The 27,500-nt window shown below is 50.8% G+C and overlaps 10 protein-coding genes across 10 annotated transcripts in view; 5 read left to right on the forward strand and 5 right to left on the reverse strand.

The window, feature by feature from the left end:
* CNBA7350 (hypothetical protein) overlaps positions 1–1,180 on the forward strand; it is a gene marked incomplete at both ends in the record, with an annotated part of 1,687 nt that extends 507 nt beyond the window's left edge. Inside the window, 2 exons of the mRNA XM_772521.1 lie at positions 1–945; positions 1,014–1,180. The exon at positions 1–945 is cut by the window's left edge and continues 92 nt beyond it. Coding sequence (XP_777614.1) covers positions 1–945; positions 1,014–1,180 — 1,112 coding nt within the window. The remainder of the gene's footprint in view (positions 946–1,013) is intronic.
* A 2,313-nt stretch (positions 1,181–3,493) lies between these two features.
* On the forward strand, positions 3,494–4,911 carry CNBA7360 (hypothetical protein; the record flags this gene model as incomplete). Its single annotated transcript, XM_772522.1, has 5 exons — positions 3,494–3,544; positions 3,608–3,738; positions 3,803–3,876; positions 3,951–4,188; positions 4,239–4,911. 5 exons carry the CDS (start codon positions 3,494–3,496, stop codon positions 4,909–4,911), a joined length of 1,167 nt encoding a protein of 388 aa, XP_777615.1.
* A 614-nt stretch (positions 4,912–5,525) lies between these two features.
* CNBA7370 (hypothetical protein) lies at positions 5,526–10,888 on the forward strand (the record flags this gene model as incomplete). Its single annotated transcript, XM_772523.1, has 7 exons — positions 5,526–5,777; positions 5,900–6,599; positions 6,650–7,411; positions 7,569–7,675; positions 7,734–10,136; positions 10,186–10,335; positions 10,388–10,888. The coding sequence occupies 7 exons, from the start codon at positions 5,526–5,528 to the stop codon at positions 10,886–10,888; spliced, it is 4,875 nt and encodes a 1,624-aa protein (XP_777616.1).
* Positions 10,889–13,061: 2,173 nt separating this feature from the next.
* CNBA7380 (hypothetical protein) lies at positions 13,062–16,685 on the reverse strand (the record flags this gene model as incomplete). Its single annotated transcript, XM_772524.1, has 4 exons — positions 13,062–15,191; positions 15,243–16,020; positions 16,072–16,379; positions 16,428–16,685. 4 exons carry the CDS (start codon positions 16,683–16,685, stop codon positions 13,062–13,064), a joined length of 3,474 nt encoding a protein of 1,157 aa, XP_777617.1.
* A 941-nt stretch (positions 16,686–17,626) lies between these two features.
* On the forward strand, positions 17,627–18,155 carry CNBA7390 (60S ribosomal protein L27; the record flags this gene model as incomplete). Its single annotated transcript, XM_772525.1, has 3 exons — positions 17,627–17,772; positions 17,827–18,071; positions 18,133–18,155. The coding sequence occupies 3 exons, from the start codon at positions 17,627–17,629 to the stop codon at positions 18,153–18,155; spliced, it is 414 nt and encodes a 137-aa protein (XP_777618.1).
* Positions 18,156–18,479: 324 nt separating this feature from the next.
* Positions 18,480–20,938, reverse strand: CNBA7400 (hypothetical protein; the record flags this gene model as incomplete). Its single annotated transcript, XM_772526.1, has 4 exons — positions 18,480–18,715; positions 18,826–20,526; positions 20,581–20,870; positions 20,931–20,938. 4 exons carry the CDS (start codon positions 20,936–20,938, stop codon positions 18,480–18,482), a joined length of 2,235 nt encoding a protein of 744 aa, XP_777619.1.
* Positions 20,939–21,351: 413 nt separating this feature from the next.
* CNBA7410 (hypothetical protein) lies at positions 21,352–21,830 on the forward strand (the record flags this gene model as incomplete). Its single annotated transcript, XM_772527.1, has 4 exons — positions 21,352–21,416; positions 21,496–21,547; positions 21,608–21,757; positions 21,810–21,830. The coding sequence occupies 4 exons, from the start codon at positions 21,352–21,354 to the stop codon at positions 21,828–21,830; spliced, it is 288 nt and encodes a 95-aa protein (XP_777620.1).
* Positions 21,831–22,014: 184 nt separating this feature from the next.
* On the reverse strand, positions 22,015–24,855 carry CNBA7420 (hypothetical protein; the record flags this gene model as incomplete). The annotated part of the gene is made up of 9 exons (XM_772528.1): positions 22,015–22,025; positions 22,078–23,142; positions 23,195–23,230; positions 23,289–23,368; positions 23,418–23,662; positions 23,717–23,962; positions 24,006–24,273; positions 24,332–24,680; positions 24,732–24,855. 9 exons carry the CDS (start codon positions 24,853–24,855, stop codon positions 22,015–22,017), a joined length of 2,424 nt encoding a protein of 807 aa, XP_777621.1.
* Positions 24,856–25,391: 536 nt separating this feature from the next.
* On the reverse strand, positions 25,392–26,830 carry CNBA7430 (hypothetical protein; the record flags this gene model as incomplete). The annotated part of the gene is made up of 9 exons (XM_772529.1): positions 25,392–25,550; positions 25,610–25,732; positions 25,786–25,805; positions 25,876–25,981; positions 26,046–26,064; positions 26,125–26,189; positions 26,248–26,292; positions 26,347–26,554; positions 26,616–26,830. The coding sequence occupies 9 exons, from the start codon at positions 26,828–26,830 to the stop codon at positions 25,392–25,394; spliced, it is 960 nt and encodes a 319-aa protein (XP_777622.1).
* A 562-nt stretch (positions 26,831–27,392) lies between these two features.
* CNBA7440 (hypothetical protein) overlaps positions 27,393–27,500 on the reverse strand; it is a gene marked incomplete at both ends in the record, with an annotated part of 1,117 nt that continues 1,009 nt past the window's right edge. Inside the window, one exon of the mRNA XM_772530.1 lies at positions 27,393–27,500. This exon is cut by the window's right edge and continues 39 nt beyond it. Within this exon, the coding sequence (XP_777623.1) occupies positions 27,393–27,500 (108 nt within the window).

Here is a 27,500-nt window from a genome sequence, read left to right on the forward strand (position 1 = left end):
AAGCATGTCTCTCCACCTTTTCGTCCCACACCGACTATGTTAGATCATCAATTTTCTCCCCTTCCGACCCTTCCCTGATACTCTCTGCATCTTATGATTCCACTATTCGGCTACACGACGTCCGACTGCCAGAAGACGAGGCTAATGTCATTACTATGCGACATGGTGGTGCTCCCGTGGAGGATATCTTGGCGTTCCCCAGTGGAGGTGTGGCTGTCAGCGTCGGTGGACCTATATTGAGAGTTTGGGATCTTGCAATGGCAGGCAAGTGCGTGCGAGCATTGTCCAATCACCAAAAGACCGTTACCTCAGTTGCCTTTGATGGTACAAAGGGACGAGTCTTGACCGGCGGTCTCGACAACATGGTCAAGGTCTACGACGTTGAAGACTGGAAGGTTGTTCACACCATGCGTTACCCCGCACCCGTCTTATCTCTCGCGGTTTCCCCTGATGACACCCACATCGCAGCTGGTATGACTGACGGTACCCTTTCCGTTCGTCGGCGAGATCCCAAAGCTTCTGAGCTCGGCGCGTCTTCAGCGCAGGAAACAGCTATCAAGGGTGGCGCATATGAATACTTTGCAGATATGGAGGCGATCTTCGGGACAGGGCACATCAAGGCTAAGGGGAAAGATTTAGGACCTGTGGTTGGGCCGGCAGACGAATTTAGGGTGGAGACAAGACGGCAAAAGAGGCTGAGGGACTTTGACAAATATTTGAAATCATTCAAATACTCTGCCGCTCTTGACGCAGGATTACACAAGAATGTCAAGCCCACCACTACATTCGCTTTGATCCAGGAGTTGGTTCACCGTGATGCTCTTCGGATAGCCCTTTCCGGGCGAGACGATGTTACACTTGAACCTATTCTCAACTTTTTGGCCAAGAACGTCACAGACCCTCGATTCGGTGAGATGGCGGCGCAGGTCGTCGGTGTCATCATTGGTGAGTCTTTCAACTTTCCTTTCGTTTTGCTATACCTTTTCCGACATTGTTAACCATCTAACTCGTAGATATCTACACACCAATCCTCGGCCAATCGCCTATTCTCGATGAAATGCTCGGCAAGATTCAGACACGGGTTGAGAGGGAGTTGAGTTTCCAGAGAGAGTTGATGAAGTTAAGAGGGGCACTGGATATGACATTGTCACAGGCCGCTTTAGGGAGAGTCGAGGCTTAGGGGGGGACATGGAGCATGAGGATAAGGGTTATAGCAGATGTGCATGCACATGTAATCTTGGTGTAACATGGCGAAGATATGGACCTCCATCGGTTGTCATTATTAGCTGCTCGTTTCCATGGGTCCCCCATTACTGCATAACCTAACAGCACACCAAGTCATACGACGAGCACGCATGATGGAAGGCCGATAAGCCTATATCTGTTGGAGAGAAGCACTTACTGTCCGGTTACAATATTTTGCTATGTAGCGTAGCTGTGTGCATGCTGTCCATTCATCAATGAAGACCAGACAATCAAATTTGTCAGCATAAAGCCACAAAGGTTTTTCGTACCACCAAGCCTTATGGATGTCTTGTTCTAAATACAGCTACAAGAGTACTCCCAGAGTCAAAAAGTGCGAGCTTACATCATTTTAGTGCCAGATTATTATAGTAGCATTCCTACCCAGTCCATGCACATTACTTATATGGGTAAGAATCTATTACTACCGACTATTAACAATAAGAGAAGAAAATAGGGGAAAGAATTTCTTACCGATGCACAACAACAACGAACTCAGCGCTGAACAATAAAGCTACTAGCTTCTGGCGATGGCCTCGAATATGACCCAATAATCGCTCTTCTTGTCCTGCCCTTTTTTGTACTGCGTGTAAGCCAAAAACCACGCTTCGAGAATACACTTGCATAGCTTTGATACTGCCTTACAAATCACTAGGCGCGACCGAAAGACGAGTAGATTGTATATGCCGGATAAGTCTATGCTATTGTCGCGTACGAGTGGATAAATATAGCTCTCCTTCCAAACTTCATTCAACGAACGCGTCAATAGTACCACGTACTGATAAACAAACATACAACAATAATCTGATTTGAGACCTGGATTGAGCCTCGGCTTTTTTTTTTGTTCTTTACGCGTTGAATAGTCACCGTCTCTGTTAGTGGTATTTATAGCGTTGGCTGTTAGAACCAGTGGTTGCGGAAGGCCTAGGCAAAAGGTGAATCATTGAAGAAGAAAGAAGATCAAGAAGTTGTGGACAAGCGAAGGCAACTGAACGGTTATGTGGTGGACCGCTGTTGTTGCTGCTAGTGTCTAGATAAACACCTTGTCTCTTTTTGTTCTCACAGCCAAGCTTGAAAAAATAAAAAGACTTGGACCGATGAAAGATTTGTTATGACGCAGACATTTTGGAATACAGCAGCAATGACGACAAGCGAGACTGTAATAGAGCGGATTAGGCATGTGCACGATGAAAGGGGAAATTACATAGCGGTTAGCATACGAGAAATGCACTACGAACTTATAGTGAGGCACTACGAACCCGGACAGGTAAGAAGGATTTGATTCCGCCCGCGTAACGTCGCCGCTAGGTGGTCGGGTCGGAAGGATGGAGGAGGGTGAGAGCGGTGCGCTGTGCTCCCAAAATGGTCACATACATAATATGGCAAATGACAGAGGGAAGGATGTCGTCGCACATTTTTGTTTCCGCCAACGGCGTTTTCTCTACCCGCCAGCTCCATGCACTCGTCATAGAGTAAACAATTCTCAGTTAATGAAGAGGCATTCAGATGCTCCTCATCATCTCTTGCCACTCTCCCCTCAAACACATATACGTACGCAGAAAACTCAAAAACGCGTCGCGTACAGGCCTGTCACATGCCACAGCAGCCAATGGGAGAATGGGAAGCACTCGACCTATTTACCTTGAATATGAAACGCGACGATCTGCGCACATGACGCGTCTGGATTCCTATTAACGGCCCTAGCGGGTGACCCTTAAATAGACCCTGGCTGCGTCTTGGAATTGCCACGAATAGACACCCATGCCTCGGCACCGCCTCGTTTTGAATGAACGTAAAGAAAGTCTTCTTCCCGGTGACTCCATCGACAACGCTTCACCGCATCCATCGTCATCCTTTTCTTTCCGTCTTTTCTTTCCTCTCTTCCTTCTTCTCACACCTTCAAATTCACACTCTACACTCTTTACCTATTTCTTATTTCCACTCATCTCGGCTAGCTACCTAGTTTTCCCCACTTCTCCTTTCACGACCTACCCGTAAGTGACCATTTCCTTGCCCTCTCCAACGCGTCGTAGCACCTTTGTTCTCTGTGTCACTCGCCGTGTCGCGAGGAAAAACCATCTTGTATCAGCACATTGTATACAGAAAGCTGACATTACCTATTCGTTGATCTTTTATGTCTGCCTTTTCATGCGTTTTGAAAAATCTGCAGAAAGTGAGTGGAAAAAGACAAGACTACAGCATACCTTGGTCGAATACGCTAACGGTTTTTTTTCTAGACAACCAATTCATAATGATCTCCAAGGTTGCACTCGGCGCTGCTGCCGCCCTCATGGCCGGTGTCGTACGTTTTTAGCGCTTCGAGGAAAGAAACAGGGGCATCAGTTGCTGATATCCTTGCGCACAGGCCAACGTCAACGCTCAGGTCACCGCCACCGGTACCATGGGTCCCACCAACCCCTCTGAGCCTACTCTCGGTACTGCCATCAACCAGACCTCTTACGCTCGATTGCTCTCTCTTAATGCCATTGACGATTTGTATGTCATGCTGCAGGACACTTTGAAAGGAAAATGGCAAAGGTTGACTAGGTCATGTTTTTAGCTGTCTTTTTGCTCCCCCCGAGCCCGATTCTGTGATTGGTGATACGGAGGCTGAGGAGGTCGCCTGGTGTGTCCGTAAGTCTGCATCTACTTATTTTATACGCAAAGAATCGCGTCGGAACTGGCAGAAAGACTGATTGACTGCGTAGAGCCCCGAAACAATGCCCGAGTCATCCCTGATGGCGTCCTTACCGCCGTCCACTTTGTCAAGACTCCCCTGTACTGGCAAATCCAAGGTTTCGGTGACTTTACCCATCTTAACATTCAAGACGGTGACGAGGGAGGTGAGCTTGACCCCCACGGTGCTACCGGTCTTGGTAACCCCGTCGGTGGTAACGTTACCACCAACGCCACTGGTTCGGACGTATCTTATGAGGAGTGGATGAAGTGAGTCTCACCGCTGTCTGGCCAATTTGACCGCTGCTGACTATTTGTAGCTACATGGCCTACGACCAGTTCTGTCTCCGAATCTGTATCTCTGAGAACTCCACCTACTCTGCTGCCAACGAGTGCCAGCACACTCTTGACGAGATGGGATGCAGCTGGGTCATGCCCGGTGACTACACCAACAACTCTTTCACCGAGTGTGACGGTGACTCTGCCTACCCTCCCGGCTGGTACATCCTTGCCAACGGCTCCACCTCTACCTTCCAGCAGCGATACACCGGTACTTACACCAACGGTGACGGTTCTTTGGGCACTTGGACCCAGGGTGAGACTGTCACTCCTCAGACTGCCTACTCTACTCCTGCCACCTCCAACTGTAAGACCTACACCTCTGTCGGTAATGGTATCGCCTCTCTTGCTCTTTCCAACGCCGGCTCTGTCAACTCTACTGCCGCCGCCACTAACTCTTCTTCCGGCGGAGCTTCCGCCGCTGCTACCGGCTCTTCCTCTTCCGGCAGCACTGCTGGCTCTTCTGCTGGCTCTTCTGCTGGTTCTGGTTCTGGTTCTGCTGCTGCTGGCTCTACCGCTGCTGCCTCTTCCTCTGGCGACAGCTCGAGCTCTACTTCTGCCGCCATGTCCAACGGCATCAACTATGGCACTGCCATGGCTGGAGTGATCAGCGTCGTCGCTCTCGTCGCCGGTGCGGGCTCCTTCTTGCTTTAATCGAGTTGTGATGTTTTCGACGACTGTTGACGGATCGAGATGAGTTGGAAGAGATGGGAGGATGTATCTTGCTATTTTATCCCTACGAACTGTGCCCTTTTGTCTATTTCATTCCCGCCTTTGTTTAAATTCGGGTACGCTCGCACATATGACCGTTAGGAATGGACTTTATATACTTGTTGCTGCATGGATGTGCATAGTCGCATGGTTGCATGAAACGCAGTGTCAGAAAGCAGGCTACCGTGGCAAAGATAACAGGCATGTGGGATGAAGATGACCGAGTGTTTGTGGCCGACATGTGATGGGTGCGTGCCTGGCGTACGTAAAAGGCGATGAGACTGACGTGCGACTCCCGACGGGTAATAAAGGCTGGGCGGCCTGAAAGCGAGCATTGTTCGGTACATAGCATTATAGATAGATAGAGTAATAAAACTTCGTCATCCGCCAACGGAGCACACAACCTGCCTGGAAACCTGATGCGTTACGAACGACTGGCTGGCCAAAGCGTTCTGTAACAGATAATACAAAGCGCAACAATGTTCAGATCGCGCAAGTCGTCCACAGTATCTCCTCTCCAACCACCACCTGCATCTACGGACCCGTCGTCGCGAAGTATGCAGTCCCCCGCGGGCCAAGGACAACAGCAGCCCGTGCCGCCGTCGCACGCGCATGGCGGTCGCGGCCAGGCGCAGGGCTGGGCGCCTCCCCAGCCGGCGTATGCGGGAGATAGTATCGGAAGAGGGAAGAGTGCGGGCACGGGTGGAGAGGGAGCGAAGGAGAAGAGACGGAGTGGGTTTGGGTGGCTGGGAGGGAAGAAGAAGGACAAGGAAAAGGAGAAGGCAAAGGAGGAGCGGGAAAAGATTGGTGTGAGTATACAAGATCCGTCTTGGAATTGGGAGCGATCTGCGGGGGGGGTCTGAGCGCTGTCTCCTTTGGGATCATTTCGGCCAAGTGGAAACGGTGTTTTTTGCTGATACATATATTATAGAACCGTCCCCGTCCGTCGTCCTTCTCCGTCGACCGGCCGTCCACCCAGTCCCAGACCCGTGCGCTGTCCGCCTCTGCGTCCCAAGCGTTCCCCCAGGCCCAGTCGCCAGTCCAGCCCCAGCCGCAGTACGCCGCCAGGCCGTTCGCACAGCACCAGACGCCGTCGCCTCCGCCGGGACAACATCCGCGCTCGCTGTCGGGCAGCTCGGGGCAAGGGGTCCCAGCGTACGAAGGCCAGCGATCGCAGAGCCTCGACCTTGGCCAGATGCGACAGCAGCAAGGCGATTACAGAAGCGGTGCCGCTAACGGCGTACCAGGAAAAGGATCGCCGCTCGTGCCGCAAGCGCAGGAACAGCAGTCTCAGCAGCCACCAACGCAGATGCCGCGGTCAGCCTCCATGCCGATGCAGCCGCCTGCGCCCGGCACCACGCCCAACGGCGGCTCAGGCTCGCCCCGCCGGGGATCGACGCTCGGTACCCCGGCCCCGCCCGACCACGCGGGGCCTGTTGACATGGACAGGTTCAGGGCGATCGTGGACCTGATCGCTATCCAGCCGCAAAAGACCTATGTCACCAGCCCGCCAGAGCTGGAAATGATCCTTGCGAGGACGAGCGCAGGCGGACAGCCCAAGCAGGGCCAGCCCGGGAGCGCGACGAATGACTGGGATGCTGTCTGGCTCCAGCTGTCGGGCATTTCTCTGTGTGAGTCGGCCAGCTGTCGTTGCGTGATGAAGGCGCTGATGGAATTGCAGCAATGTGGTCGATGAAGGAAACGCGAGCTGCTGCTGCCAAAGGCGAAAAGGTTCCACCGACCTACTTTAATATTACCGACTCGTCTCTTGAGCTCTTGGCTCCCCTCCCTCCGCCTCCTCACCGACCAAACTCGCATCCTCACCACTTTGTCTTCTCTCTCAACACAGCCGGCTCCAATCGGCTGCTATTCTCCTGCCCGACAGAACTGGACCTTGCGCGATGGGCTACAGGTCTCCGATTAGCTGCCTGGGAACGTGCTAGACTGGAGGAAATCTACACGGGCCACCTCGTCCAGTCGGGCGGGCGGGAGCCCCCTGTGGAAGTCGGTAAGGGCCGATCAAGGATGGAAGGATGGGTCAGAGTTCGCGTCATGGGCGGAACAGAGTGGCGTCGTCTTTGGTTGGTGCTGAGTACGCCAGCAGAAGGCAAGGAAGAAGAGAAAAAGGCTAAGCGAAGAAGTTTCTTTGGTATGGGAGGTAAAGAAGAAGAGCAGGTCCCCTCAGAACCGAATACCGGTATGGTCATGGCCAGCTTCTATACAGAGCAGAGGACATCCAAGAACAAGACCAGTGTCGTACCCATTTTAACAATAACCAATGTTTCTCAAACCTATGCCGTCTTCCCCGAAAGACTCGAGGTCATGTCTCAATCCAACTTGTTCAAGGTGGTTGGTCGGATAAGCGGAGAGATGGTCACCGTTGAAGGGCGCCTTCGGGATTCTGGGTGGGCATTGCTCATGCCCGAACACGCTGAGAACGCAGGTGGGGCAAGTGCGACGGGTTCGGTATCCAGTCATGGCCATGGACATGGTCGTCATCAAGGGCAAGGGATCACACCTCTGAGTAGTATGATGCGCTGGGTAACCGGTAAGCAGCTGGTTCCGAGATATAATTGGCAATGCTGATAGACAATGTATAGGTTTCCACGATGCGTTCAAGCTTTATGGTAGACCTGAAAAATACATTTGGGATACCAAAGACCCAAAAAGTCTTTTCTTCGCTTACCCTCAAGGACAAGACCGTTTTGTAAGCTTTTTCTTTTCCTTGCAAAAAGATTGATAGTATCGAATGCTGATAGAAGCAGAATTTATTCTTGGATATCGAGGACGCCCTCTCTGGCAATTTCCGCGTGACTACGCTCGCCGCCGTTCGGTCTCAGTTTGTTTCCCTCCTTCATCGAAACCAGGTATCAAACCAAAATCGGTCCAAAGACGAGAATACAAGGGAGTTTTCAGAGGAAAATGAGGATCAAGGATTCCAACGGCAAGATGGCAACTTTAGATTGCCATCTCTATCGTTCAATGAAGCATCTCAGGATCCAAACTTGCCCAGGTCTCTTACACCTATCACCGAGCGTACGGATATCGCCAGTAGACAGAATAGCACCCGTACTGCCAATTCAGCATTTACTGTTGTTGGTCTTGGTGGCGGGACGGGAGGATCTGGCGATCGAAAGACGAGTGGGACCAGCTCCAAGCATGGAAGTCAGTCCAGCAAGCATGAAGAGCACGAGAGAGATAGGCTACCGCAGGTGAACGATAGTCACCAGATGTTTGCTCCCCTGACGGAAGAACCTGGTGAGGCCTACTCAAACTCTGGGTCCAACTCCACTGCTACCCCACACGTTGCTCCGGCGCCTTTACCAGGTGCTGGCGGCGGTATCCAACGGAGCGATATCACACCGTCTTCACAAGAGTCCCATTCGATATATTCTCAGGATACAGGGGCCACGCCTACTCCCGTGGGTGTTACGCCGTACCAAAGTGCCAAGGCTTCTCCACCCGTACAGCCTGCGCCTGCTTTGCCGGCTGAGCCTGAGCCCGATAGCGACAAAGGCTTACCACACCCGTCTATCCTCGCTTTCCCCATAGCTCACGGTCAAAAGTCTCCTCTTGGTCAACCTGTGATTACGAATCCGGACCCGCCTAGCGATTCACCGCCCACCCCTCAGCTACCGCCCAAACAGCAGCTTCCAGTCCAACCTGTTCCTTCCCAAGTACTTTCTCCGACCCCACGCAAGGTTTCCTCTGGTGATACCGTTCCACATGGAGTGGAGCTGAGAGAAGAGCCTGCGGCGATGTACCTGATGAATATGGTTGAAGAAATTCCTATGCCTCAACCTCAGGCGCCCAAAGCGATTTCTCCTCAAAGACCGACAATCAACACCAACTTTGATGCTCAAGGTGGACTTGCAAACCCTGTCACAAATAGGAATCAAGAGGCGTCAGCTGTCGGGAAGAAGGAGACCCTTGGAAGGAAACCCTCGGGGGCACGAGCTTTACCAGCAATCGCAAGGAGGAGCACTGGATCTCGAATGGAAGCCATTGAGGATCGGCCTGCCGGTTCCCACATTCAGGAGAATGGCCAGATCCAGGCTACATCAGCTGAGCCCTCTCATTCGAAAGCGTCGTCCCAGACTTCTCAACTCGATCTGGGAGATGACGTTTCTTCCTATATTCACTATGCGGATAATCCTTCCCCCGCCAGACCAAAGACGGCACCTGCCCAAACGAAGCCCGTGCCTCCCAAATCGGTATCTCCTCCGCAAGAAGAGATCCGTTCAAGTTTCGCTCCTTCCAAAGCCGCAGTGGAAAGGCGGGCCAAGGCGGAGCAGACGGCGAGGGAGCAGGAGATGGCTAAGCGTATGCCAGGTGGCGGAAAGAGGGCGGCGAGTAATGTGGGTACGATGCCTGGATTTGAAAGTTCGGACGAGGAATCGGAAGAGGAAAGTGAAGACGACTCTCCTATGACGCAGAAGAGACAAGGGCTACCACTTGCGCCTGCTGCCTCAAAGGCGCCTGAGCAAGCAAGCCCCAACACCCCGCAACTTGCGACATTGATGAATGCCAGGGCTTTGCCCCCTGTGCCGAGGATGCAGCCGCCAGAGGTCAGATTGCCTGCTGAAAATAACGAGCCGCGTATGAGGCGAGACAGTCAATTCAGTCAGTCTACAGGTCAGTATGACCCCCGTGCCAGCCAGTTCATGGAGCGTCCTCGTCCTGTCTCTCGAACTCCCAGTCCTGGCAATGTTAATGTTGCGAACGGACGGCCCATCTCGACGCTCACCTACAACAATAATGCCGGATTCTATCCCATCCCCGGCCCTCGTCAGTCACCTGCGAATAACGCCCCACCGGCTGCTCGTCAAACAGTTTGGAATGCCAACTTTTCTACTGAGCACGGTATGCCTGAGCAGCACAAATCTGGAAAGTTTGTAGAGCTAGAGGAACCTTCAGTTCAGCTCACTAAAGCTTTCGCACCGCATGGATTGTTGCAGGCCGGTATGCAAGACAAGGAAGAACGTTCTGCAAAGAAGCAAGAAGAGCTCGCAAGAGAAACTGGTAGCAGCTTGATCAATGTCGCTGCCAAACCTCCTCCCCCCCAAACTGGGCTAATTGGTGCCGTTGCCGCGCATGAAAGAGATAGGAAGAATGCAGGTGGTATCGGTGCTACGTTGACAGACCGAGAAAGGGAAAAGAGACTGGCCGTAAGTTCCGGCTTTCGCATTGATGATTAGTGTTGACACGCACTTGCAGGAGGACAGGCAAAGAGAGATTGAAAGACTTCAGAAACAGCAAATGGGACAGTTCGGTGGAGACATGTATCCGCCGAACTTTGGCTATGGTACGAGTCCGAGCCCTATGGCAATGGGTATGAACATGCCCATGATGAACATGGGATATCAGGTGAGTCGAACAATTCCAATGTGATTCAATTTGTTGACTCTTTTCGTGTTAGGGACAGATGAACCCTTATGCTCAGCAACAGGCCATGCTAGCTGCCCAGATGGCGTATCAGCAGACCATGATGGCTATGTCTCAGGCTGGATCGCAAGCAGGAGACTTCCCCGATCGAGCTCAGTTTTCTTCCCAGTTTCGCCCTCGTCAGCAGCCAGGCGCAGATGGTCGCTCAGTATCTCCTACCGGCAGCATGGGCGGTCAAACATCTCCTCCGCCTATGGGTGTTCCATCCTTCTATGGCTATCCGCAGGGGGTGGGCATGCCTCCCCAAATGGGTATGGGTGGTATGGGTATGCCACAGATGCAGATGCCCTGGATGATGTCTCCTGGCGCCATGTGGGGCATGCCTACCCCTCCGACTGGACCAGGAAGCCCCATGGGTCAGCCGAGGTATGATTATATGCAGCCTGGGAACGCAGGGATGGGAAGTGAAGCAAGCAGTGCGAGAGGGAGGAATAGAGGCAGTAGTGGGGAAGATCTTGGCCAGCGTGTAAATTAAATAATGAGAATAGGTATCGATGATTTTGAAAGAAGGAATGGTGTTTACGACTTATGACCACAAACTATACGCATGAACATTCTTTTGTTTGGCACAAGATGTTTTACATCAGTATCGTCGGGGGCACTTGTACATATTCTCCCAGGCTGGTTATGATATGGCAAAAACCTCCACGGGCGACAGTTGTAACATCCGTCTCCAATTTGAGCTGCTACAATCTCCTGCTTCACGGCATTCCAGTCACATCAAGATACCCATCTCTTCCGGCATAACCAATCTAGAAATGATAAATATACTACTTCTAGAATCGATCAGACCTAAAGGGCTTCAGTATTGACTGTACATGGGATCTGTGGCAAGTAGGACTCACAAGTCGGAATGGTCTTCAGCAGATGGTGTAGTTCAATGGGCAGACTGTGAGTCCAAAGTGTTCAGCGTTGAATGACGGTGTATATAGAGCTAATATGTTGAGCCTGCTATAACTTTAGCTTCTTCTATTGTTTCCCTTAGCCTATAAAGTCAAGTTTCCACGTGTTCTGTTATCATAATGATCGACTTCAATCAGTGGGGGGGTAAACTCGCATCCTTAAGCATGGGCGGTCTCAGAGTGCCACCCAGTTTCCCGCGAGCTCAAGGTGTCTAAGAAGGGGAGGCCGCCTTTAGGAAATCCAGAGCACTGTGGTGGCTCGAAGGTGCCAGATGCCATGGAAAGGTCCAAAAAATTGATGTTAACCATTCGATAGTCCGCGAAGTGCCACGCTGTGATCCAAAATGCCAAGGTTGTACGATATGGTAGATATCCTCCTGAAGCCAGTAAACGTCTAATTCCGTGACTCGAAGTCTTTGGGCTCTCCATAGCCAAATGTGCCGTGGTGAAAAAGATGGTGGAAGGGCCAATAAAGCACGTCCAAATTTATGTCTGTCAATCAAAGACAGTCAGCTCCACCCTTTTTCTTCCTTTATCATATGCTTTTTCTTTTCCACAAAGTCCAGAGGGCGGCGCTCGCTGATGGCCCATCACGCCGTTCGCCAACGTATTATGAATCAAAGAAATGCACTTGGTTATTCTCGATCAGGGCACGGGAACAGACAGGTACCAGTAATCTCCACAAATAACTCTAAGTCGTTTCGGCCAAAGAGGAAAAGTAATGAGGACACCGACAGTTTCTATACAGCCACAAGACGCAAATGACAATCCGGCCCTTTATCGCATCATGCCTGAATCTGTGAAGGGACATTGAGACATAATCAGGGGTCAGACGCACTTAGCAACTCTGAAATAGGTTCTTCGGACTAAGGAAGGGGAATGGACACGGTGCACTCTATAATAGAGCCTTGGAGTATTACGCCGATATAGGACCACCTGGACCAAGAAGAAGACAAAAGAACCACACTGCTGAGTGAGCGGCCTATGCTCACCTTTACCCTGACATTGACTGAGCCTAGGGGCCAAAGATCCGAGGCAAAACGAAATAATCGATTGTCCAATCCATGGCTGAATGCCCATAGTTGTTTCGGTTGGTCGAAGAGAAAAGAGAAGTCGATATTCGTGATTGTGAGATCGAAGTCAGACTTGCTCGCTTTTTATACTTCACAAGGGGCCCAGAGGCCAGTGGGCTCGCCACCCGACGCATAAGCAATCCATTTTGACACAGATTAGTTTGGTGTGGAAACGCGCATATCAGAAAGCAGACCAGGTAGAAAGTTAGCGGGATTGGAAGGCGAGACCTGCGGTGCGAGTTTTCAGCACTGTATATGTAGTGAATGGCGGATATAGGAGCTCAGCCCGCTGAGCTGATCAGCGCCGAGACTCCAGAATATCCTTTGAGTGTCAACTAAAGTGACTGCAAGGCGATGAATGATGAACAAGAGATATATTGAGGATCAAACGCCGAGTACTTTAGTAAAGGGCCAGTTATATATCAGTGTTCAGAAGGATAGAAGAGCAGAAATATCTCGAATACACCAAGTAGACAAAGATATGCAGAGCGTACATGATGTTCTAAAGAGTCATGATAATTTACTAGACATAATATATTAACAACCTGACAGAGTGCTCGCCTTCTTTTACACACCTGGAGGTCGTCCGAACTAAGCTAAAAGGCCCAGTGCAGGCCAATTTCCTCCCCATTCAATGCTTCTGACTACAGCGGCGAGCCCATTCTATGACAATCTAACCACGTCTCTCAATCCCTAACCCATTCATCAGCCCTGCCAGCCCATCATCCGTTTCATCATCTCCCTCCTCCGTCCTGTTCTCTCTGGTATGCTCATGGCCTTCCGACCCAGTTCGTCTCGCGATACATTCCCTTCCTTCCTTCTTCCCGTACTCCTCCCTCCCCAAGGAACCCGGTGCAGTTCCACTAGCCGGTCTGTATCTCCCAATGGTCCCAATCGTAGGGGCCGCTCCCGAAGCATTTTGCGCATGGATCATCGCGATCGACGCACTCTGCCTTCTCCCCAGCTCGGTAAACCTTTCCCTCTCATCCCCAGCCTGCCTGATGGGCATTGAGCCCACCCTCGCCTCGCGGGTACCGACCCCCAATCCAAAAGCGCCCGAAGTAGAGGCAGCATTGACAGCGACACCTGCTCTCGCATAGTCTCGAACGGGACTGTGAGAGGGTGTGCTGGTAGCAGAAGAACGATGTTCGAACCCTCCCCGCAAGAGGACAGGCCCTCGGCGCGGCGTACGAGTTGTGGCTGTAGTTGTATTAGTTGCGTTGGTAGTGGCCGAAGTTGAAGGTGAATTCGTTGAACTTGTTTCTCCGGTCGTCTGGGGAGAAAGCGCACTCGCTCGAGTAACTGCCGTTGCACCATAATTCGCGAGCCCAGCGTAACCTACACCGGCACCAGCCGACCTCAAGGGGAGCGGTTCTGGATACTCGTGCGTTACACCCATAGCCGAACGAGGTAAACTTCTCGCACTCCCGGTTGCGGTTGGGGGATCACTCAGACCGGATCTCACCCCGCGATCAGCAGGTACTTGGTCGGCTGAACGAAGTGCTTGCATAGGACTGGCTGCAAGTGGACTGCTGCCTTTTCCAGCAGCAGAAATCAATCCCTGGCTGAGAGGAGACGGGCCGCCGGACCTCCTTCGGAATGTTAGTTGTCCACCCTCTTCTGTCCCTTCACCAGTTATCGGCACCCGCCTAGAAGCGCTACTCGGCCTGCTGGCACTGAGCAGACCTATACTCGCGGGCGTACCAGTCATTGATGCCCTAGTCGAACTTGCTGCGGTATTGACATTACTCGAACTCGACGCCGCCGTAGTATCACCCCGTGAAGGTATAGCCATCTCCCCTGTGGAGAAACTACCGGCCATACGCTTGAGCTCGTCATCTACCCAAGCTCTAGTCATCGGCACACGTCCGTTATAACCCTGTCCCTGAGCGTGGGGTGAGGTAGCAAGCTGTGAGTTTGGAGTCCCTCCTCCTTCCCCTCTGTGTTCCCTAGTGGAGAGTGACGAACCCATAGAAGCGAATCTCCCGCTTGGAGCGTATTGGGATCGAGAAGGTTGCGGGACTGCGTCCAAAGTCTTTAAGAACGCCTCGATATCATCTTCATCCGGCACCTTGTTCCTCTTCTTTGGGGGTTCGAGACTATGCCTCAGTCCACTCTCTCTTGTACTTGTTCGTCGCAGCAAGCCCTGCCCGCCGAGGAATGACGGTAAGCTCGCGTCGGCACTGGAGCCTTGGGACTGAACGCTAGGACGATGTGTAAGGGAAGAAGGGCGGGATGAAAAGGAGGAAGAATAGCGTTTGATAATGTGTGGTGGATTAGCTGTCGAGGTCTCGCCGATACCAGTACCCGTAGTTGTATCGCGTTCCAAAGACCCAGGGATAAATGGTGATGATCCCGATCCGGGTGTCGAGCCCATTCCTCTACCTGACATGGAGATATTCCTCGGAACAGGTTGCTTGGCAAAAGTCAGACTGGACGGGGAAATGGGCGACTGTCCCGGTGGGTTGTACGGAGAAGGAGAGGACGGAAGATGGACACCAGACATGGCCCCTGTCACTGGTGGCGAAGCCGATCCGCCGTACATGTTTGCCAGCTGAGCATGGGTGAAAGAACGGCCGGATTGAGAGAGGAAAGACGAAGTACGACCGATTGATGAGGATGCGCGGGATGTTGGAATGGTGGGGCGGGCTGAAGATGTGGGAATGGGTGCGCCGGGGAGAGGTTGTGGAGGGGTACCGCGGAGCAAAGAAGTAGACGGTGATGCAGATGCAAAAGGTTGGATAGAATGGCCCGAAAGGCGACGAGCGGCGACGATACCCCCAGGGTTGGGCGATGGAGGAGCCTGAATTGTGTATTAGCTTCGTTTCTTGCACCAAACAAAGAGGCAACATACCTGTCCATCGACTTGGCTCGTAGAAGGTGACCTACCCGCGAATGGCAGGCCCTCGCCAAGTGCTCCCCACCTATCCTTTCCTTTGCTTTGCGCACCAACCGCAGATGTTGAAGCCTGTCTAGCTCTGGAGAATGAGCCGGCCGAGGCGAACGATCCTGCAGTGGCCGCTTGCTGTCTGGGCGGGATTGGTGAAGTGGTCAAATTACCCAAAGGTATCGGTGCCGGCATGGAAGGCTTTCTGATTGTACGAGTGTGATCCGTTGAAGCGGTCGAAGCGGCCGAGGCGTTACTCTCAGATCGTCTGCGAGCGGCAACGGTAGGCGTAAACCAGTCTTCGTCCATATCCACAAATTTTTCACTCAAAACAGCCTCCATATCCTCGGTGGAAAAATCGGCTTCTGGGCGGTATTCGGCTTGCAGGATATAGCCATTCCCAAAGAGATCTAATCGTGGGAAATCGTAGCGCTCGATACTTTCAGGCTCGACTTGTTCTCCTTCAATGACAAGTTTTTCCAAACCAGTATCCAGACTGATTAGACCTTCCTCCATCACGTCCCAGGCCTCCTTCAAGCCATCACGGGAATTAGGATAGCCTTCCGGACCCCAAAGCTTGATACCTAGACGCAGCCCAGAGTTGGACCGGCGTAGCCGCTTGTATAGGCGGTATGCTGGGAAGAGTCGGACAAGAGAGTGCAGAGCGCGAAAATGGATTATCCCAAGCCGATAAGCTGTATGTGGCGCTATCTGTGAGCTTGAAGTGTCGCCGGGTTCAGACGATCTGGTTGAAAGTCAGCAAGACAGCTGGATTATGCGAGATGCTCGGACTTACTGAGCTCGCAATGTCCAACGCTCTAGTATTATTCCTGGTCTTTCTTCCTTACCCTTCCCTTTTCCTTTCGATGACAAGGACGCAAGATCTAAAGCGACCTTGCCACCTCTCCTATTCCACAGCAAGGCCTGGCCATTGGGAACATCACTAGTGTCAAGAATGAACGCAATCAGTAAAGGCGGAATACTACAGGTATCTGAGGCCGGGGATGGGAGTTCCGCCGGAGTATACGATGGGTAGGATGAGATGGAGCGATATATTTGAAGATCATTCTTGTACAGATCAATCTCGGGCAAGAGAAGGTTGAACTGAGCTTTGATCAGCGCGGACGCCTGTGATGTGATCGAAGGACCTACCCAGCGATCTTTCTTCTCCGTGGATACATTGGCATAGTGCGTCAATCTTCCCTCTACCAGAACCGCGACAGTCTTGAGATAAAACCTGTACAACACCTGATCCGCTCTACCCGCCTGGTTCAGGGCAGCCTGGGAAGAGGATGCCGAGGAGGACGGGGGTTTCCTATCTCCTGTGAGCTGTGGCTGGAGGGGCGGCGCTCCTGAGGGCGGGCGCGAGAGGGGCGGGTGGTGCAGGGGCCTGAGTGGTGAGTTGGACATTATAGTCGCATGTGCATGGTGTGATGTGGCGGCGTGCGGGGGCGGTGGAGGTGGCCGGGGAGGGGTGAGCTGGGGTCGCTGGTGGGTGGCGAGCGGTGGCGGGTTGCTTCCTGGCAGGAGCGGTTGACTGGACTGGCGTGGACGGGCTTCCTTCCAGTGGCAAGCTTCTTCCGATCGATTCCCCCGAAGAGCTGCTTCTCACCACCACTTCGCATCCGCAACCGGGACTCGGGCAGGCGCAACCACTAACCAATGACCCGGTCACGTGCCTACCCTAAAGTGGAGGTGTCGCGCCTATCTGAGGAATCACCAAACCAACCCCGCACGCCTTGGCGGTTGACGCCCCCTCCAACCACTCGCGCCACAAACATCTCCTACGAAACTCCGAGAAACTCTCCAAATTCGCCGCGAGGACAGGGGCCAGCCGGAGCCAGACGACTGATTCAAGATTTCTTGCACTCGCCTTCTTTCTCCTCATCAGCTAACGGCTTCTACAGGTAAAAGTGAGTCTTGGAGCCGTGTTCTCGAGCGCATGGCCAGTTGCTGACCGTGCTGCTTCTTTTGCTTGCTTTGTACTACAGATGGTCAAGAGTGAGTACCGCTGCTGTTTGATGTTTGAGGACTAGTGCTGACTTGATTTTAGGTGAGTATATGTCTAGCATTCGTCATCATTGTCTGGGTCTGGGAGGGAGAGGAGAATCGTTTTTGTCAAGGGCGCGCTTGGGATCGCTGGGTTGGTGAAGCGGAGAACATAGAAGAAGCTGTAGGAAAGCATCAACAATTTACGAGGCGGAACGGCGGGGATATACGCAAGTTTTCGACGGCAGAGGAGGAGAGCGAGGGCATCACTCAGCCGCCCATCAAATCCTCCGAGGCCCCCGACTCTCTCAGACCCAGACTCGGATACCTAGCGCCGTATCGTAGAAAAAAACTGCATACTGATGTTTTCACTAGTCTACAAGCCCGGAAAAGTCGCTGTCGTCCTCTCTGGTCGTCAAGCCGGCAAGAAGGTCGTCGTCATCAAGCAGCAAGACGACGGGACCAAGGAGCGACCTTACCCCCACGCCGTTGTTGCTGGCATTGAGAGGTGTGTCTATCCATTTGCCCCCTCCCATTTCCTCGACTAAACTCGATATGACAGGTACCCCCTCAAGGTGACCAAGAACATGGGCAAGAAGCGAATCGCTCGTCGATCCAAGGTTAAGCCTTTCATCAAGGTCGTCAACTACGCCCACCTCCTCCCCACCCGATACATGCTCGAGCTCGAGTCTCTCAAGGGTTCCGTTTCCTCTGAGACCTTCAAGGAGCCTACCCAGAGGGAGGAATCCAAGAAGGCCATCAAGAAGGCTTTCGAGGAAAGGTACCATAAGGGACAGAACAGGTGGTGTAAGTCACAGTCGTTAATGTTTCGGATTGCTCTGAGCAATAGCTGATGGTGTACCCATAGTCTTCTCCAAGTTGCGATTCTAAGCGGCTCGATGGATGTCGGGATGCAGGGATTGGGACGACGAGGTGTATTTAGGTCGCTAGCATGCCGATCGACTACATTGCATGACTACCACGAAGTTTCCGGGTTTCTTGTTGCACTGTTGCATTGCAAGGACATTGTTTGGGTTTGAACAAGACAGCATTTTTGGTGCACGTCAATTGCAAGCAAATGGGATCATCAGCCATCTGAAAAGTAAGATTAGGAAATACTGCATTTTAAAATACATGCCAACATCCAAGACAAGCCAGCACAACATGACAACCGATCTAAAACCCTGAAAACATTAAAAGACACTTTGATGAAAACTAATCCTCCATCATCAACCACTCCTTACTCCCAGGCTTAATCTTCTTTTCCCCATCCACTTCATCATCCTCATCTTCACTCTCAACCTTCTTCTGAGGCTTCTTGGGTACCGGCGGCAAAGCCTTGGCTGGCGGACCAATTTTGGAGTGCAAGGGGACAATCTTGAGCTTCTTCGACATACCAGTACGTTTGTGTCCGCCAAACTTGGCAAGTACGGATGGGAGATCTTTGCGAGCTATGTTCCGGGTAATCAATTGGTCAGCCCCATCATCTCATCTTTCTTTTATCCTTTTATCTATATTTTGCGTTTTTGTATTTTGAGTTTCAAGATGGACTGAAACTTACGATTCCTAAATCTGACATCCACCGGTGTACCCTCTCTACCACCCGATGACATTGGTCTGGAAGAAGAAGAGGAAGGTTGTGGCGTGGAGATACCCGTGTTGCTCGAAGCACGAGCCAGTGGTTGACGTGGCCGTGTCGGAGATTCGGCAACATTGGTGGATGATGGTTGTGCTAGAGGACTGTCCGGTTTAGCGGGGGGTTTGGCGGGGGATTTACTTGGGGATCTAGAGTTTTCCTTGTCTACTACCTCGGTTGGTTGTTGGGTAGCTTTCTTTTTGGAAGATGTCTTTTTCTTGGATTTCTTTGTCTGTTTCGGTTCGGGGGCCGCCAAGATAGGTTCTGCAGCAGGTTCGGTCGCTGTTGAAGGTTGTGGCTCAATAACTGATTGTATTTCTGGCGTTGACTCTGTAGCTGGAGCCGGTGCTAATTCCGGCTCGACAGCCTCCGGCATATTAGACGTCACAGTCGATTGCTCAGTATCATTGGAAGCAGAAGCGCCGGTCGTCGGGACATCCCCTGGCTCTTCCATGATCTCGGCAGAACTGAGAGCCTTCTTGCCCTTCTTTGCTGGTGCCTTCTTCTCCTTCTTCTCTTTAGTTTCCTTGGGTTTCGCTTTAGCCTTTGGCTTTGGCTTGGCCTTTTTAGTCCCAGGTTGGAAATCCTCGTCGATCCCATCGTCGATATCAGGGATCTCCATAGGGTCAAACTTTCGTTTTTTGGATTTTGTTTTAGAGGCAGGTTCGGACGCGGAGGTGGGGATGGAATTGGAGAGAGCGGAAGGGGGTAAAGCAGAACCTGATGAGACCTGAGAGGCTTGCGGGTTCGCAGGCAAGGTGGACGCTTCAACAGGTAAATTGGCATCGGTCGGGCTAGATTGTATAAGCTCTGCGTCGGATGCCACTTGTGGTTGTTCAACCTCTTTTCCTCTGCTTGTTGGTTTCTCGCACCCGGCACTCTCCGCTCTCTTCCTCTTTCCAACCGCACCGCCTCTATCCTCTTCAGTGATCCCAGATGTCTTCTTTGTAGGTGACAAGTGATCGGGTAAAGTGACTTCAACTACAGCTCGAGAGGCCGCCAAAAGTTTTCTCTTCTTTGCTAGACTATCTAATGGATCTGGCGAAGTGAGGTTTGCTTCCTTCTGAGGACTTTGCGAACTCCGTCGCAGACCGGCAGACCTTAACGATCTTCCATCTTCGCCGTCAGAAGAAAAAATGGTGGACTTGCTCTTGTTTTGAAAACGAGCTGCACCTGGAGATGATGATGAAACACCGGTAGGAACTGCTAATCCGTCGCTTGGTCTTTTGATAGAAGATGAGAGGGTCGCAAGAGAAGATTTTCCGTATGTCTTCACCTTTTTCGCGAGAAGCTCGGCACTAGATTCAGGAGGGACGCTTGACTGCAGCTGAGTAGGAGAGAAAAGTGGTCGATTGGAAGATACCTCGGTACTGCTCACATGTGAAGGATGAGATTCGTTATTGGAAGAAGAGTCTTGGATATAAGGAGGGACAAAAGGTGCTGGTGAGGAGTAAAGACCGTCGGAGGCTGGTCGAGCGTGAGTTGGAAGAGAAGATGGAGGCAAGGCTTTGCTGGAAGAAGTAGTGTTGGTCGTAGGAGTATTATTGCTGTCCGTGCAAGGGACCAAGATGGAAGTGTCTGGGTTACCGTTCGAGGGTGTGAAGGTTCCAATTTCACTCAGATAAGCTATATATGAAGTCAGAAATTGATAAAGCTTCGCAAACAGGCCTAGAAACATACTGGGCTGTTTGGCACTGGAACTAGTGCCGATCTCTATCGTCTCGATGGTCGCCGGCACAGCATTGGGAGGAGGCATAATTTCTCCAGACATATCAGGCCTTACTGGAAAAACCTGCTGAACAGCAGAACCCTCTGTGGGTTCTACAGGCCTAAGTTCCATTTCTTTAGACTCTTGTGTAGTTCCCGAGGTGTCGCTGGAGCTTAAGGAATGAGGAGATGGTTTTGAAATAGTTTGGGCTTGTTGGGTAGATAGCTGAAGTGCACGAGCCAGTTCAGCTGCTTCTCGGCGTCTATTGATATCAATGGTCAGTCAAGCTGTGCAACTGGTATTGCCAAGTCGACCAGCCCACCTAGACATGTATATCTACAGGCAATGTCGTGGATAAGTCACGTCGGCTACTGCTCGTCCTCTATCCTCCTCAATCAGTTAATGGTTGTCGGATGCCTTCTGAAGTATAGTTGCTGTCCCCCTGCCCCTTATTCAAGAATAGCGCGCAAGACCTCTGTTCAAAATGGGAATGAAGATATACACAATGTAAAGGAAATCAAAGACAACAACTTTCTGAAATTGGCCACCACCTCCATTCGCGTTGCGGGACGCGTCGCGATGGCCGGTTGAGTCAGCTTTGTTACGTAATTGAATTTGAAGTGCACTTCTTTGAATCCCATGCCGACCACCGAGTGACGGACGAAGAATCACTTGATTTGGGCATTGAAAGAGAGTCTTCGCCTATATCCTTAGATCGAGACCATCCCACGAATCATATAAAGATGGACGCCGTGGTCAATTCTCAAATTCAAGAGCCTCTAGACCTCGTCAAGCTTGCCCTCGGAGAGTGAGTAGCTTCCGTTCTTGCTCCTGTCCTGCTCTCGCTTTCCACTTGTTTTGGGCCATGTATGCTGATTGCTTTTCAGGCGTGTTTTGATTAAGCTTAGAGGTGACAGAATAGTCACTGGTGTTCTTCACGTATGCTCATCCATTGTCTAGGACGATGTAAAGAGCGTTTGCTGACGCTCAATGCCACAGGCTTATGACGCCCACATGAACGTTGTCATCTCTCAAGCAGAGGAATCCATCCATGTTGTCGACGTGACCGAAGAAGGACAGCCCTTACCACCTAGGATCGAGAGACGGACTGCCGAGATGTTGTTCGTTCGAGGAGACGGTGTGATTCTCGTGCGTATGAGTATGAGCTTTATCAAGGAGATTTGACTGATGTGATTTGCAGCTTTCACCGGCAGAGCAATAAGATGGTTGTAGCTCGAGACGGTGATGCAGATATACCCATATATAAAACGAATATGCCATAAATTCATTAGAGTGAATGTCCAAGTAAAGTGTGCTAATGTCTTACAGCTACAACCGGCTGCCTGAGCTTCAATTGTCTACGGGTGTCTATATACAGCTATGAAGCCCCCTTCAATAACGGATACCTATCGTTTACCTATACGAACCATTAGGGAAAGCATATTGCTAATTTGTTAGGTTGTACTCGCCTTTCTTCCCAGTCATCTTATCGAAAACTGCTCCCCATGATCCAGTTCTTCCTATCGAATGCGAATGCGAATGCCCAGGTGCCGCCCCATTGCCCAAGCCACATCTATCTTTCTCTTGGACAGAAGTCGCCATAAGCACTTTCTCGGCTTTTTTCACGCTGGACCGCCTACTGAGCCAACTACGTTTTTCGTTGTGATCAGGGTTGGCTGCTCGCGACGACACTCTGGCTAAAATGGTTTCGGTTCGAGAAAGAGGGATGACAGTGGAGGGACCAGTGCTCGCATACTCAGTATGCCTTGCGGTGGTTGGCGTATCTGCCCTTGTTTCTGGCAGTCTCGCATCTTCTGTCGCTGCAACAACGTCATTCTTACCCTCGGTGGAGGTTTCTTTAGGAACTTCTGCAGAAGGGATACTTCCCGGCTCATCCGCCCCCTCGGACAGTAGTTCTGGGGATCTATGTGCTTCAAGACCATCGCTTCTAATCTCCAAGGCCGTCAAACTCTCATTCAAATTCAAAGAGAGTATCTCCGCATGATGCGCCTCGGTCTTGCCCACTTCCATTAAAGGGCTCATAGGTGCCGTCGCCCTCTCATCATCTTGCGCCATGCTATCCTCCGACCTCGGCACCCATAGATCTCTACCACGTTTCATTGGTGATGCACCGTCAGGGATTTTTGAGGACGATGATATCGACATTGGGCGCTGAAGATCGAATGATGTTGTTTTCCGAGCGCTGTGCGCAGGAGTTACAGACGATGACCTGGTTTTACCTCTTTCGCTACCCGTCCGTATTCCAAGGCCGACTATGTAGTCACCCTCGACGGAAGCAGATCTTTCAGCCCATTGTCTCAAAGATACTCTTGGGGAGGGTGGCATTACGCTAAAGGAGGAGCTGCGGGAATGCGTATGAGACGCAAAGTAATCGCCTTTGTACGAGATGACAGACGGGGAGCGGGCCGAGGGGATATGTAACGAAGATTTTATAGGAGATGGAGGATGAGACGGAGTAGTAAAGTCCCACGATGATGTGCGGGAGACAAAAGAGGACACAGTAGGTATTCGACCTAAATTTAAGTCAGTGTATGGTCTAGCAGGGTAAGACGAGCAGCAATTTACGAAGCTCCTGCCGCTGCGCAAGTTGAGGAACACCATCTGAATGGAGAAATAAAATCAGCTCTGTTCCCGGAAAGTGAAGCAGGTGCGTAGTTACCAAGAAGGGATTGAGCTAGGAAATTCTTTTTCTTGGCCCCTTTAAGCCAATGATGTTCCAGTAGCTGTGCAGAAGTCGGTCTGCGCCTCTATTAGTATCCCCACTACCCGTATCATTTTTGACGCTCACCTTCCATCCGGATCTTTTACGAGGCAGGCATCCACAAACTCCTTCATTTGTCTGCTAAACTTTCCCATCCTGTCCAAGGTCGGAGGAGGGTCAGTGATAATTCTTGTCAAAACATCTTTGCCCTTGTTCTTCGATCCTGGGACAGTCCCATAAGCCAATTCGAGGATAGTCATCCCTAAACTCCATATATCCGCCTTGCTGTCATATCTTCTTCCCAGAATTACTTCTGGCGCCATCCAATTGGGCTAGACCGTTACCATTAGTAACCCAAATGGTCTCATAAAAATACTAACACTTACTGTGCCTACAAAGCTCTTTCTCCTACCCCAATCCTCCTCCACTGGCGTCATCGACGCTGCCTTCCCAGGTCCTAATCCATCTACCGCTGTAGATCCAAACCTGATCTCTTCAACTCCCTTTCTCCGAGACTTTTCTGATATTGGCGAAGGAGGAAGGTTCATGTCCCCGCCCACGCCCAGGTCTGCCAATAGGATGGTACCATCGTCGTCTACTAAGAGGTTACCGGCTTTGAGATCTCTCTGCCTCTTCGTTAGTAGTGCAAATCGTCGGCTCATTCCACAGACTCACATGTAAGTATCCTTTCTCATGAAGATACTTCATCCCTTCAAGCACTTGTTTTATGATCGCCTTTATTTCCTCCTCTTCTAGTCCTGCACGTCCATCTTCCTCCTTTCTTTTATGCCCAATGTTGAACTTGAAGGCATGATTGCTTTTAGGGGTTGTTGCCGATCTAGAGCGCCAATCAAGGATACCAGCTAGAGATCCTCCTGATATGAGAGGGGTTACAAGAGCGATGCGCTGGCAGTCTGGAGGTAGGGTAAATGTAGCTAAAATTCTACAGTCCAGCTGCTTATTAGCTTTGGCTATGTATATACTGATTAATGAAAACCTGCCGAAGGATATTGGGATGCTTGCAGAGAGCTAGCAGCCTTATCTCTTTGAATAATTGTTCCACATTCGGGCGAGAATTCGATACTTTGATAGCGCACGGCCTATTTCCTTGAGGCTGTGATGATGTCCCTCGCTCAAGCACTCGTGATGTCACTGCCGTGGGTAAAGTGGAAGGCGCTGGCAGAGTTATGCTTAGACGAGGTTTCCGAGAAGTTCCAGGGGAAGAAATGTGTGTTGAATGAGGCGTTGAAGTTGAGTTTGAACTGGTCGAAGATACACTCGGCGACGTTGAAGGCTGAGGACTGGGCGGGGTAAACACGGCTGAATAAACAGTTGACGAAGCCCCAAAGCCTTATAGAAGGTTGTTGGTATGATCCTCACATTATGCATCTTGGGACTCACCAATGATCGGACCCAACTCATAATCGTCCGAGTTGAAGGTGAAAGTGGACCAGTACTCGTCGTTCAGCATTCCTCGAGCTGGAATGTCCTCTGTTTTGCTCTCTAGAGGACGGTGATTTCCCATTACTTTGAGGTAATCGGAGCCTCGGGAGTATTATCGAGCTGTTATGGGCGTTTTCATAGGGATAACTAAGATCGAAGAAGACTGATCAAACGTTGAAGGAATCTGACGGATGAATAGGGATCGAATTTTGAATGAGGACCTGTACGAAGTCAGCTCTTCCTGAAGTCCCTCGGTCCTAGGAGCTTTTCATTATACCTTGGAAGCCATCTAAGATCTGCTATGACTTATTTGGACGAGCTGTATGCATAGAAAAAACAGTACGAACAGATCTTCGTAATTGACTTTGTTGTCGTTGCCCGAGCTGTCGCCGTCGGACGGATAACCTCGAAGCTCGAAACGCGTCCCATTTTTTTTTCGGAATTCAAACGTGTCGCATTATTGGTATCGATGATGGATGTTTGTTGTGCGTTTCATCTTGGCGTTAGAAGGAGGGTTTTCTTGACCTTCCGAAGAAAGGCTGCTTTCTACACACTCACCAGTGACCAAAGCAAGGAACAAGGATACATGCGGTCTAACATAAAACTATGGTGAAACAGCTAGTAGTCCGCATCTTCTGTCCTGACGCCCATATTCTTGGGCACATTCATACCCAGCAATCTTCGTTTGCTGATCTCTGTACGTTCCGCCTCAATTCTACGCAGCTCTGCTACTTCTTGAGGACTGAGATATGACTCTTGAGGTTCCTTCGTCGTCGACTGCATCGCATAAGAAATCCGACAACTGTACTTGGGCTTGGATCGGTAGGGATGCTCACCTTGAGACTTGACGAATGAGCCTTCATATCCGCCATAGGATCATAGCCACTGCTCTCATCGGGTAAAGTTTGACCTGATCGGATCATGTTCAATTTTATCATATATTTGTCCATGTCGTAATACTACAGTCCTTAATAAATATAGGGCCGCATCATGGATGTAGATTTTCACTCACTTTCTCGTGCCCAAGAGTTGCTACGAGAATTCATATCCTTTGATTAGCCATCATTCAGACTCCTTCGACATGAGATTCTTCGTTGCTCACCCGTGTTGTAATCCTCGACATACACCGCGAACTCCTTCTTTGTTCTGTCCTTGCTAATGGTCTCCGGATTGATCTTCCTTTCCTCTACCAACCAAGCTCGGAATTCCTACAGGACATCGGCCATCTGTCAGATACTCCGACGATGTTTTCTTTATGTATATGACACGAACCGAATCTTTCTTGGGTAAACTAAGAGGGACTTGATCAGTCTGTTGCTATGTATCTTGAAACAAGAAAGTTACGACTCACTCTATTTCTGAAATGATACCATATTGGCCCCAGCTATGCGTAGAAGCGGCGGTCTCTCTCTTCTTCTACAGAGCAGTCGCTGTCAATATTTATCAGAGATCTGTGGAATTTAATGGAAAATACCTTGTCACGTTTAGCTCTCTTCTTTTCCTTTCGCCTTCGGCGTTCCTACAGTTTATTCAGTTAGAAAAACACGCCAAACATTTGAGCTGTAGTTCTCACTTCTTTCTCCTCTTTCTCGCGTTTTCTCTCTCGTTCCTTCCGTTTCCTCCTCCGTCTCTCATCTTCACTCTCACTGTCACTGGAGTAATCACTAGAATCACTCCTTGACCCCGACCGAGACCGCCTCCTGCTTGACCTTGGTTTGTGATGACGATCCTCATCCCTATTTTTGGCACGACGATGGCGTGAAGGCGAGCGGGATTCAGAACTACCAACGGTACACCCGTCAACTGTCCAGCACATATTGTCTGCTGGACCAAGTAGCTTACTCGCGATGTCGACGTCTGGAATCTCGATCCCTTTCTCTGTCCCTGTCCTTATCTCGATCCATACTGCTGCTTCTAACCCTTCTCCTCTCTCTGTCCCTGTCTCTATCGTCTCGCTCTGACCTTGAGCGATACCTCTCGTCCTGCTCCTTTCTCCCGCTCTCTCTATCGTTGTCGCGGTAATCTCTTGATCCGTCGTTTTCGCTTTCTCTGGGCATTTTGTGTGCGTCTCGGACTTGCTTCTGTATGCATACGCGAGCAAAAGTCTTGAAACTTTGTGATGTTGTAAATGATCGCTAACTTGCTATTTGAGTTTAAATGTCGGTGGTGAAAGCAAGTGCGGCGCGGAGTTGTGTCTACGTCATGACATTTACAAACAAGTCTTCGCAAGGCGTCCGTCGTCGGCTTACGGACGGACAGCTGCAGATTGACTGCAGAAGGACCAACTACTACGTAATACTGCTACTCAGTTTGATTGAGCGCTCTTCAAGGTTGCAAAGGCTCCTTCTTATTAACAGTTCAAGTAACCGTTGCCATCGGCCACGAGCCCAGGCTATACCAGCTTTTAAAAACCTCAGGTGATGAGGTGGGGATGGGAAAAATAGGAGGATAAATTACACTTAATAGGGAGAGGAGAATTGGGTTTTTTGCTGCAACGGGAAGGTCAGAAGAGGGAGGATATTTTATTGATTTTGAAATAGCGCTCTTCTTTTGCTATTGTATAACTCTTGCACTGTGCTATGAGTGTGATAATCTGTCAAGCGTGACATGATTCCAGGACTATTGAGTTTCATACTCATCGGCAAAGCCAATCTTTTCAGACTCGTCACTATATCCTTCGTTCCCGCTGATTTCATCTTGTACACTCTCCATGTCCTCGTCTGATTC

The sequence above is a fragment of the Cryptococcus neoformans genome, chromosome 1 (genome assembly GCF_000149385.1).
Source record: "Cryptococcus neoformans var. neoformans B-3501A chromosome 1, whole genome shotgun sequence".
Taxonomy (NCBI): Eukaryota; Fungi; Basidiomycota; class Tremellomycetes; order Tremellales; family Cryptococcaceae; genus Cryptococcus; species Cryptococcus deneoformans.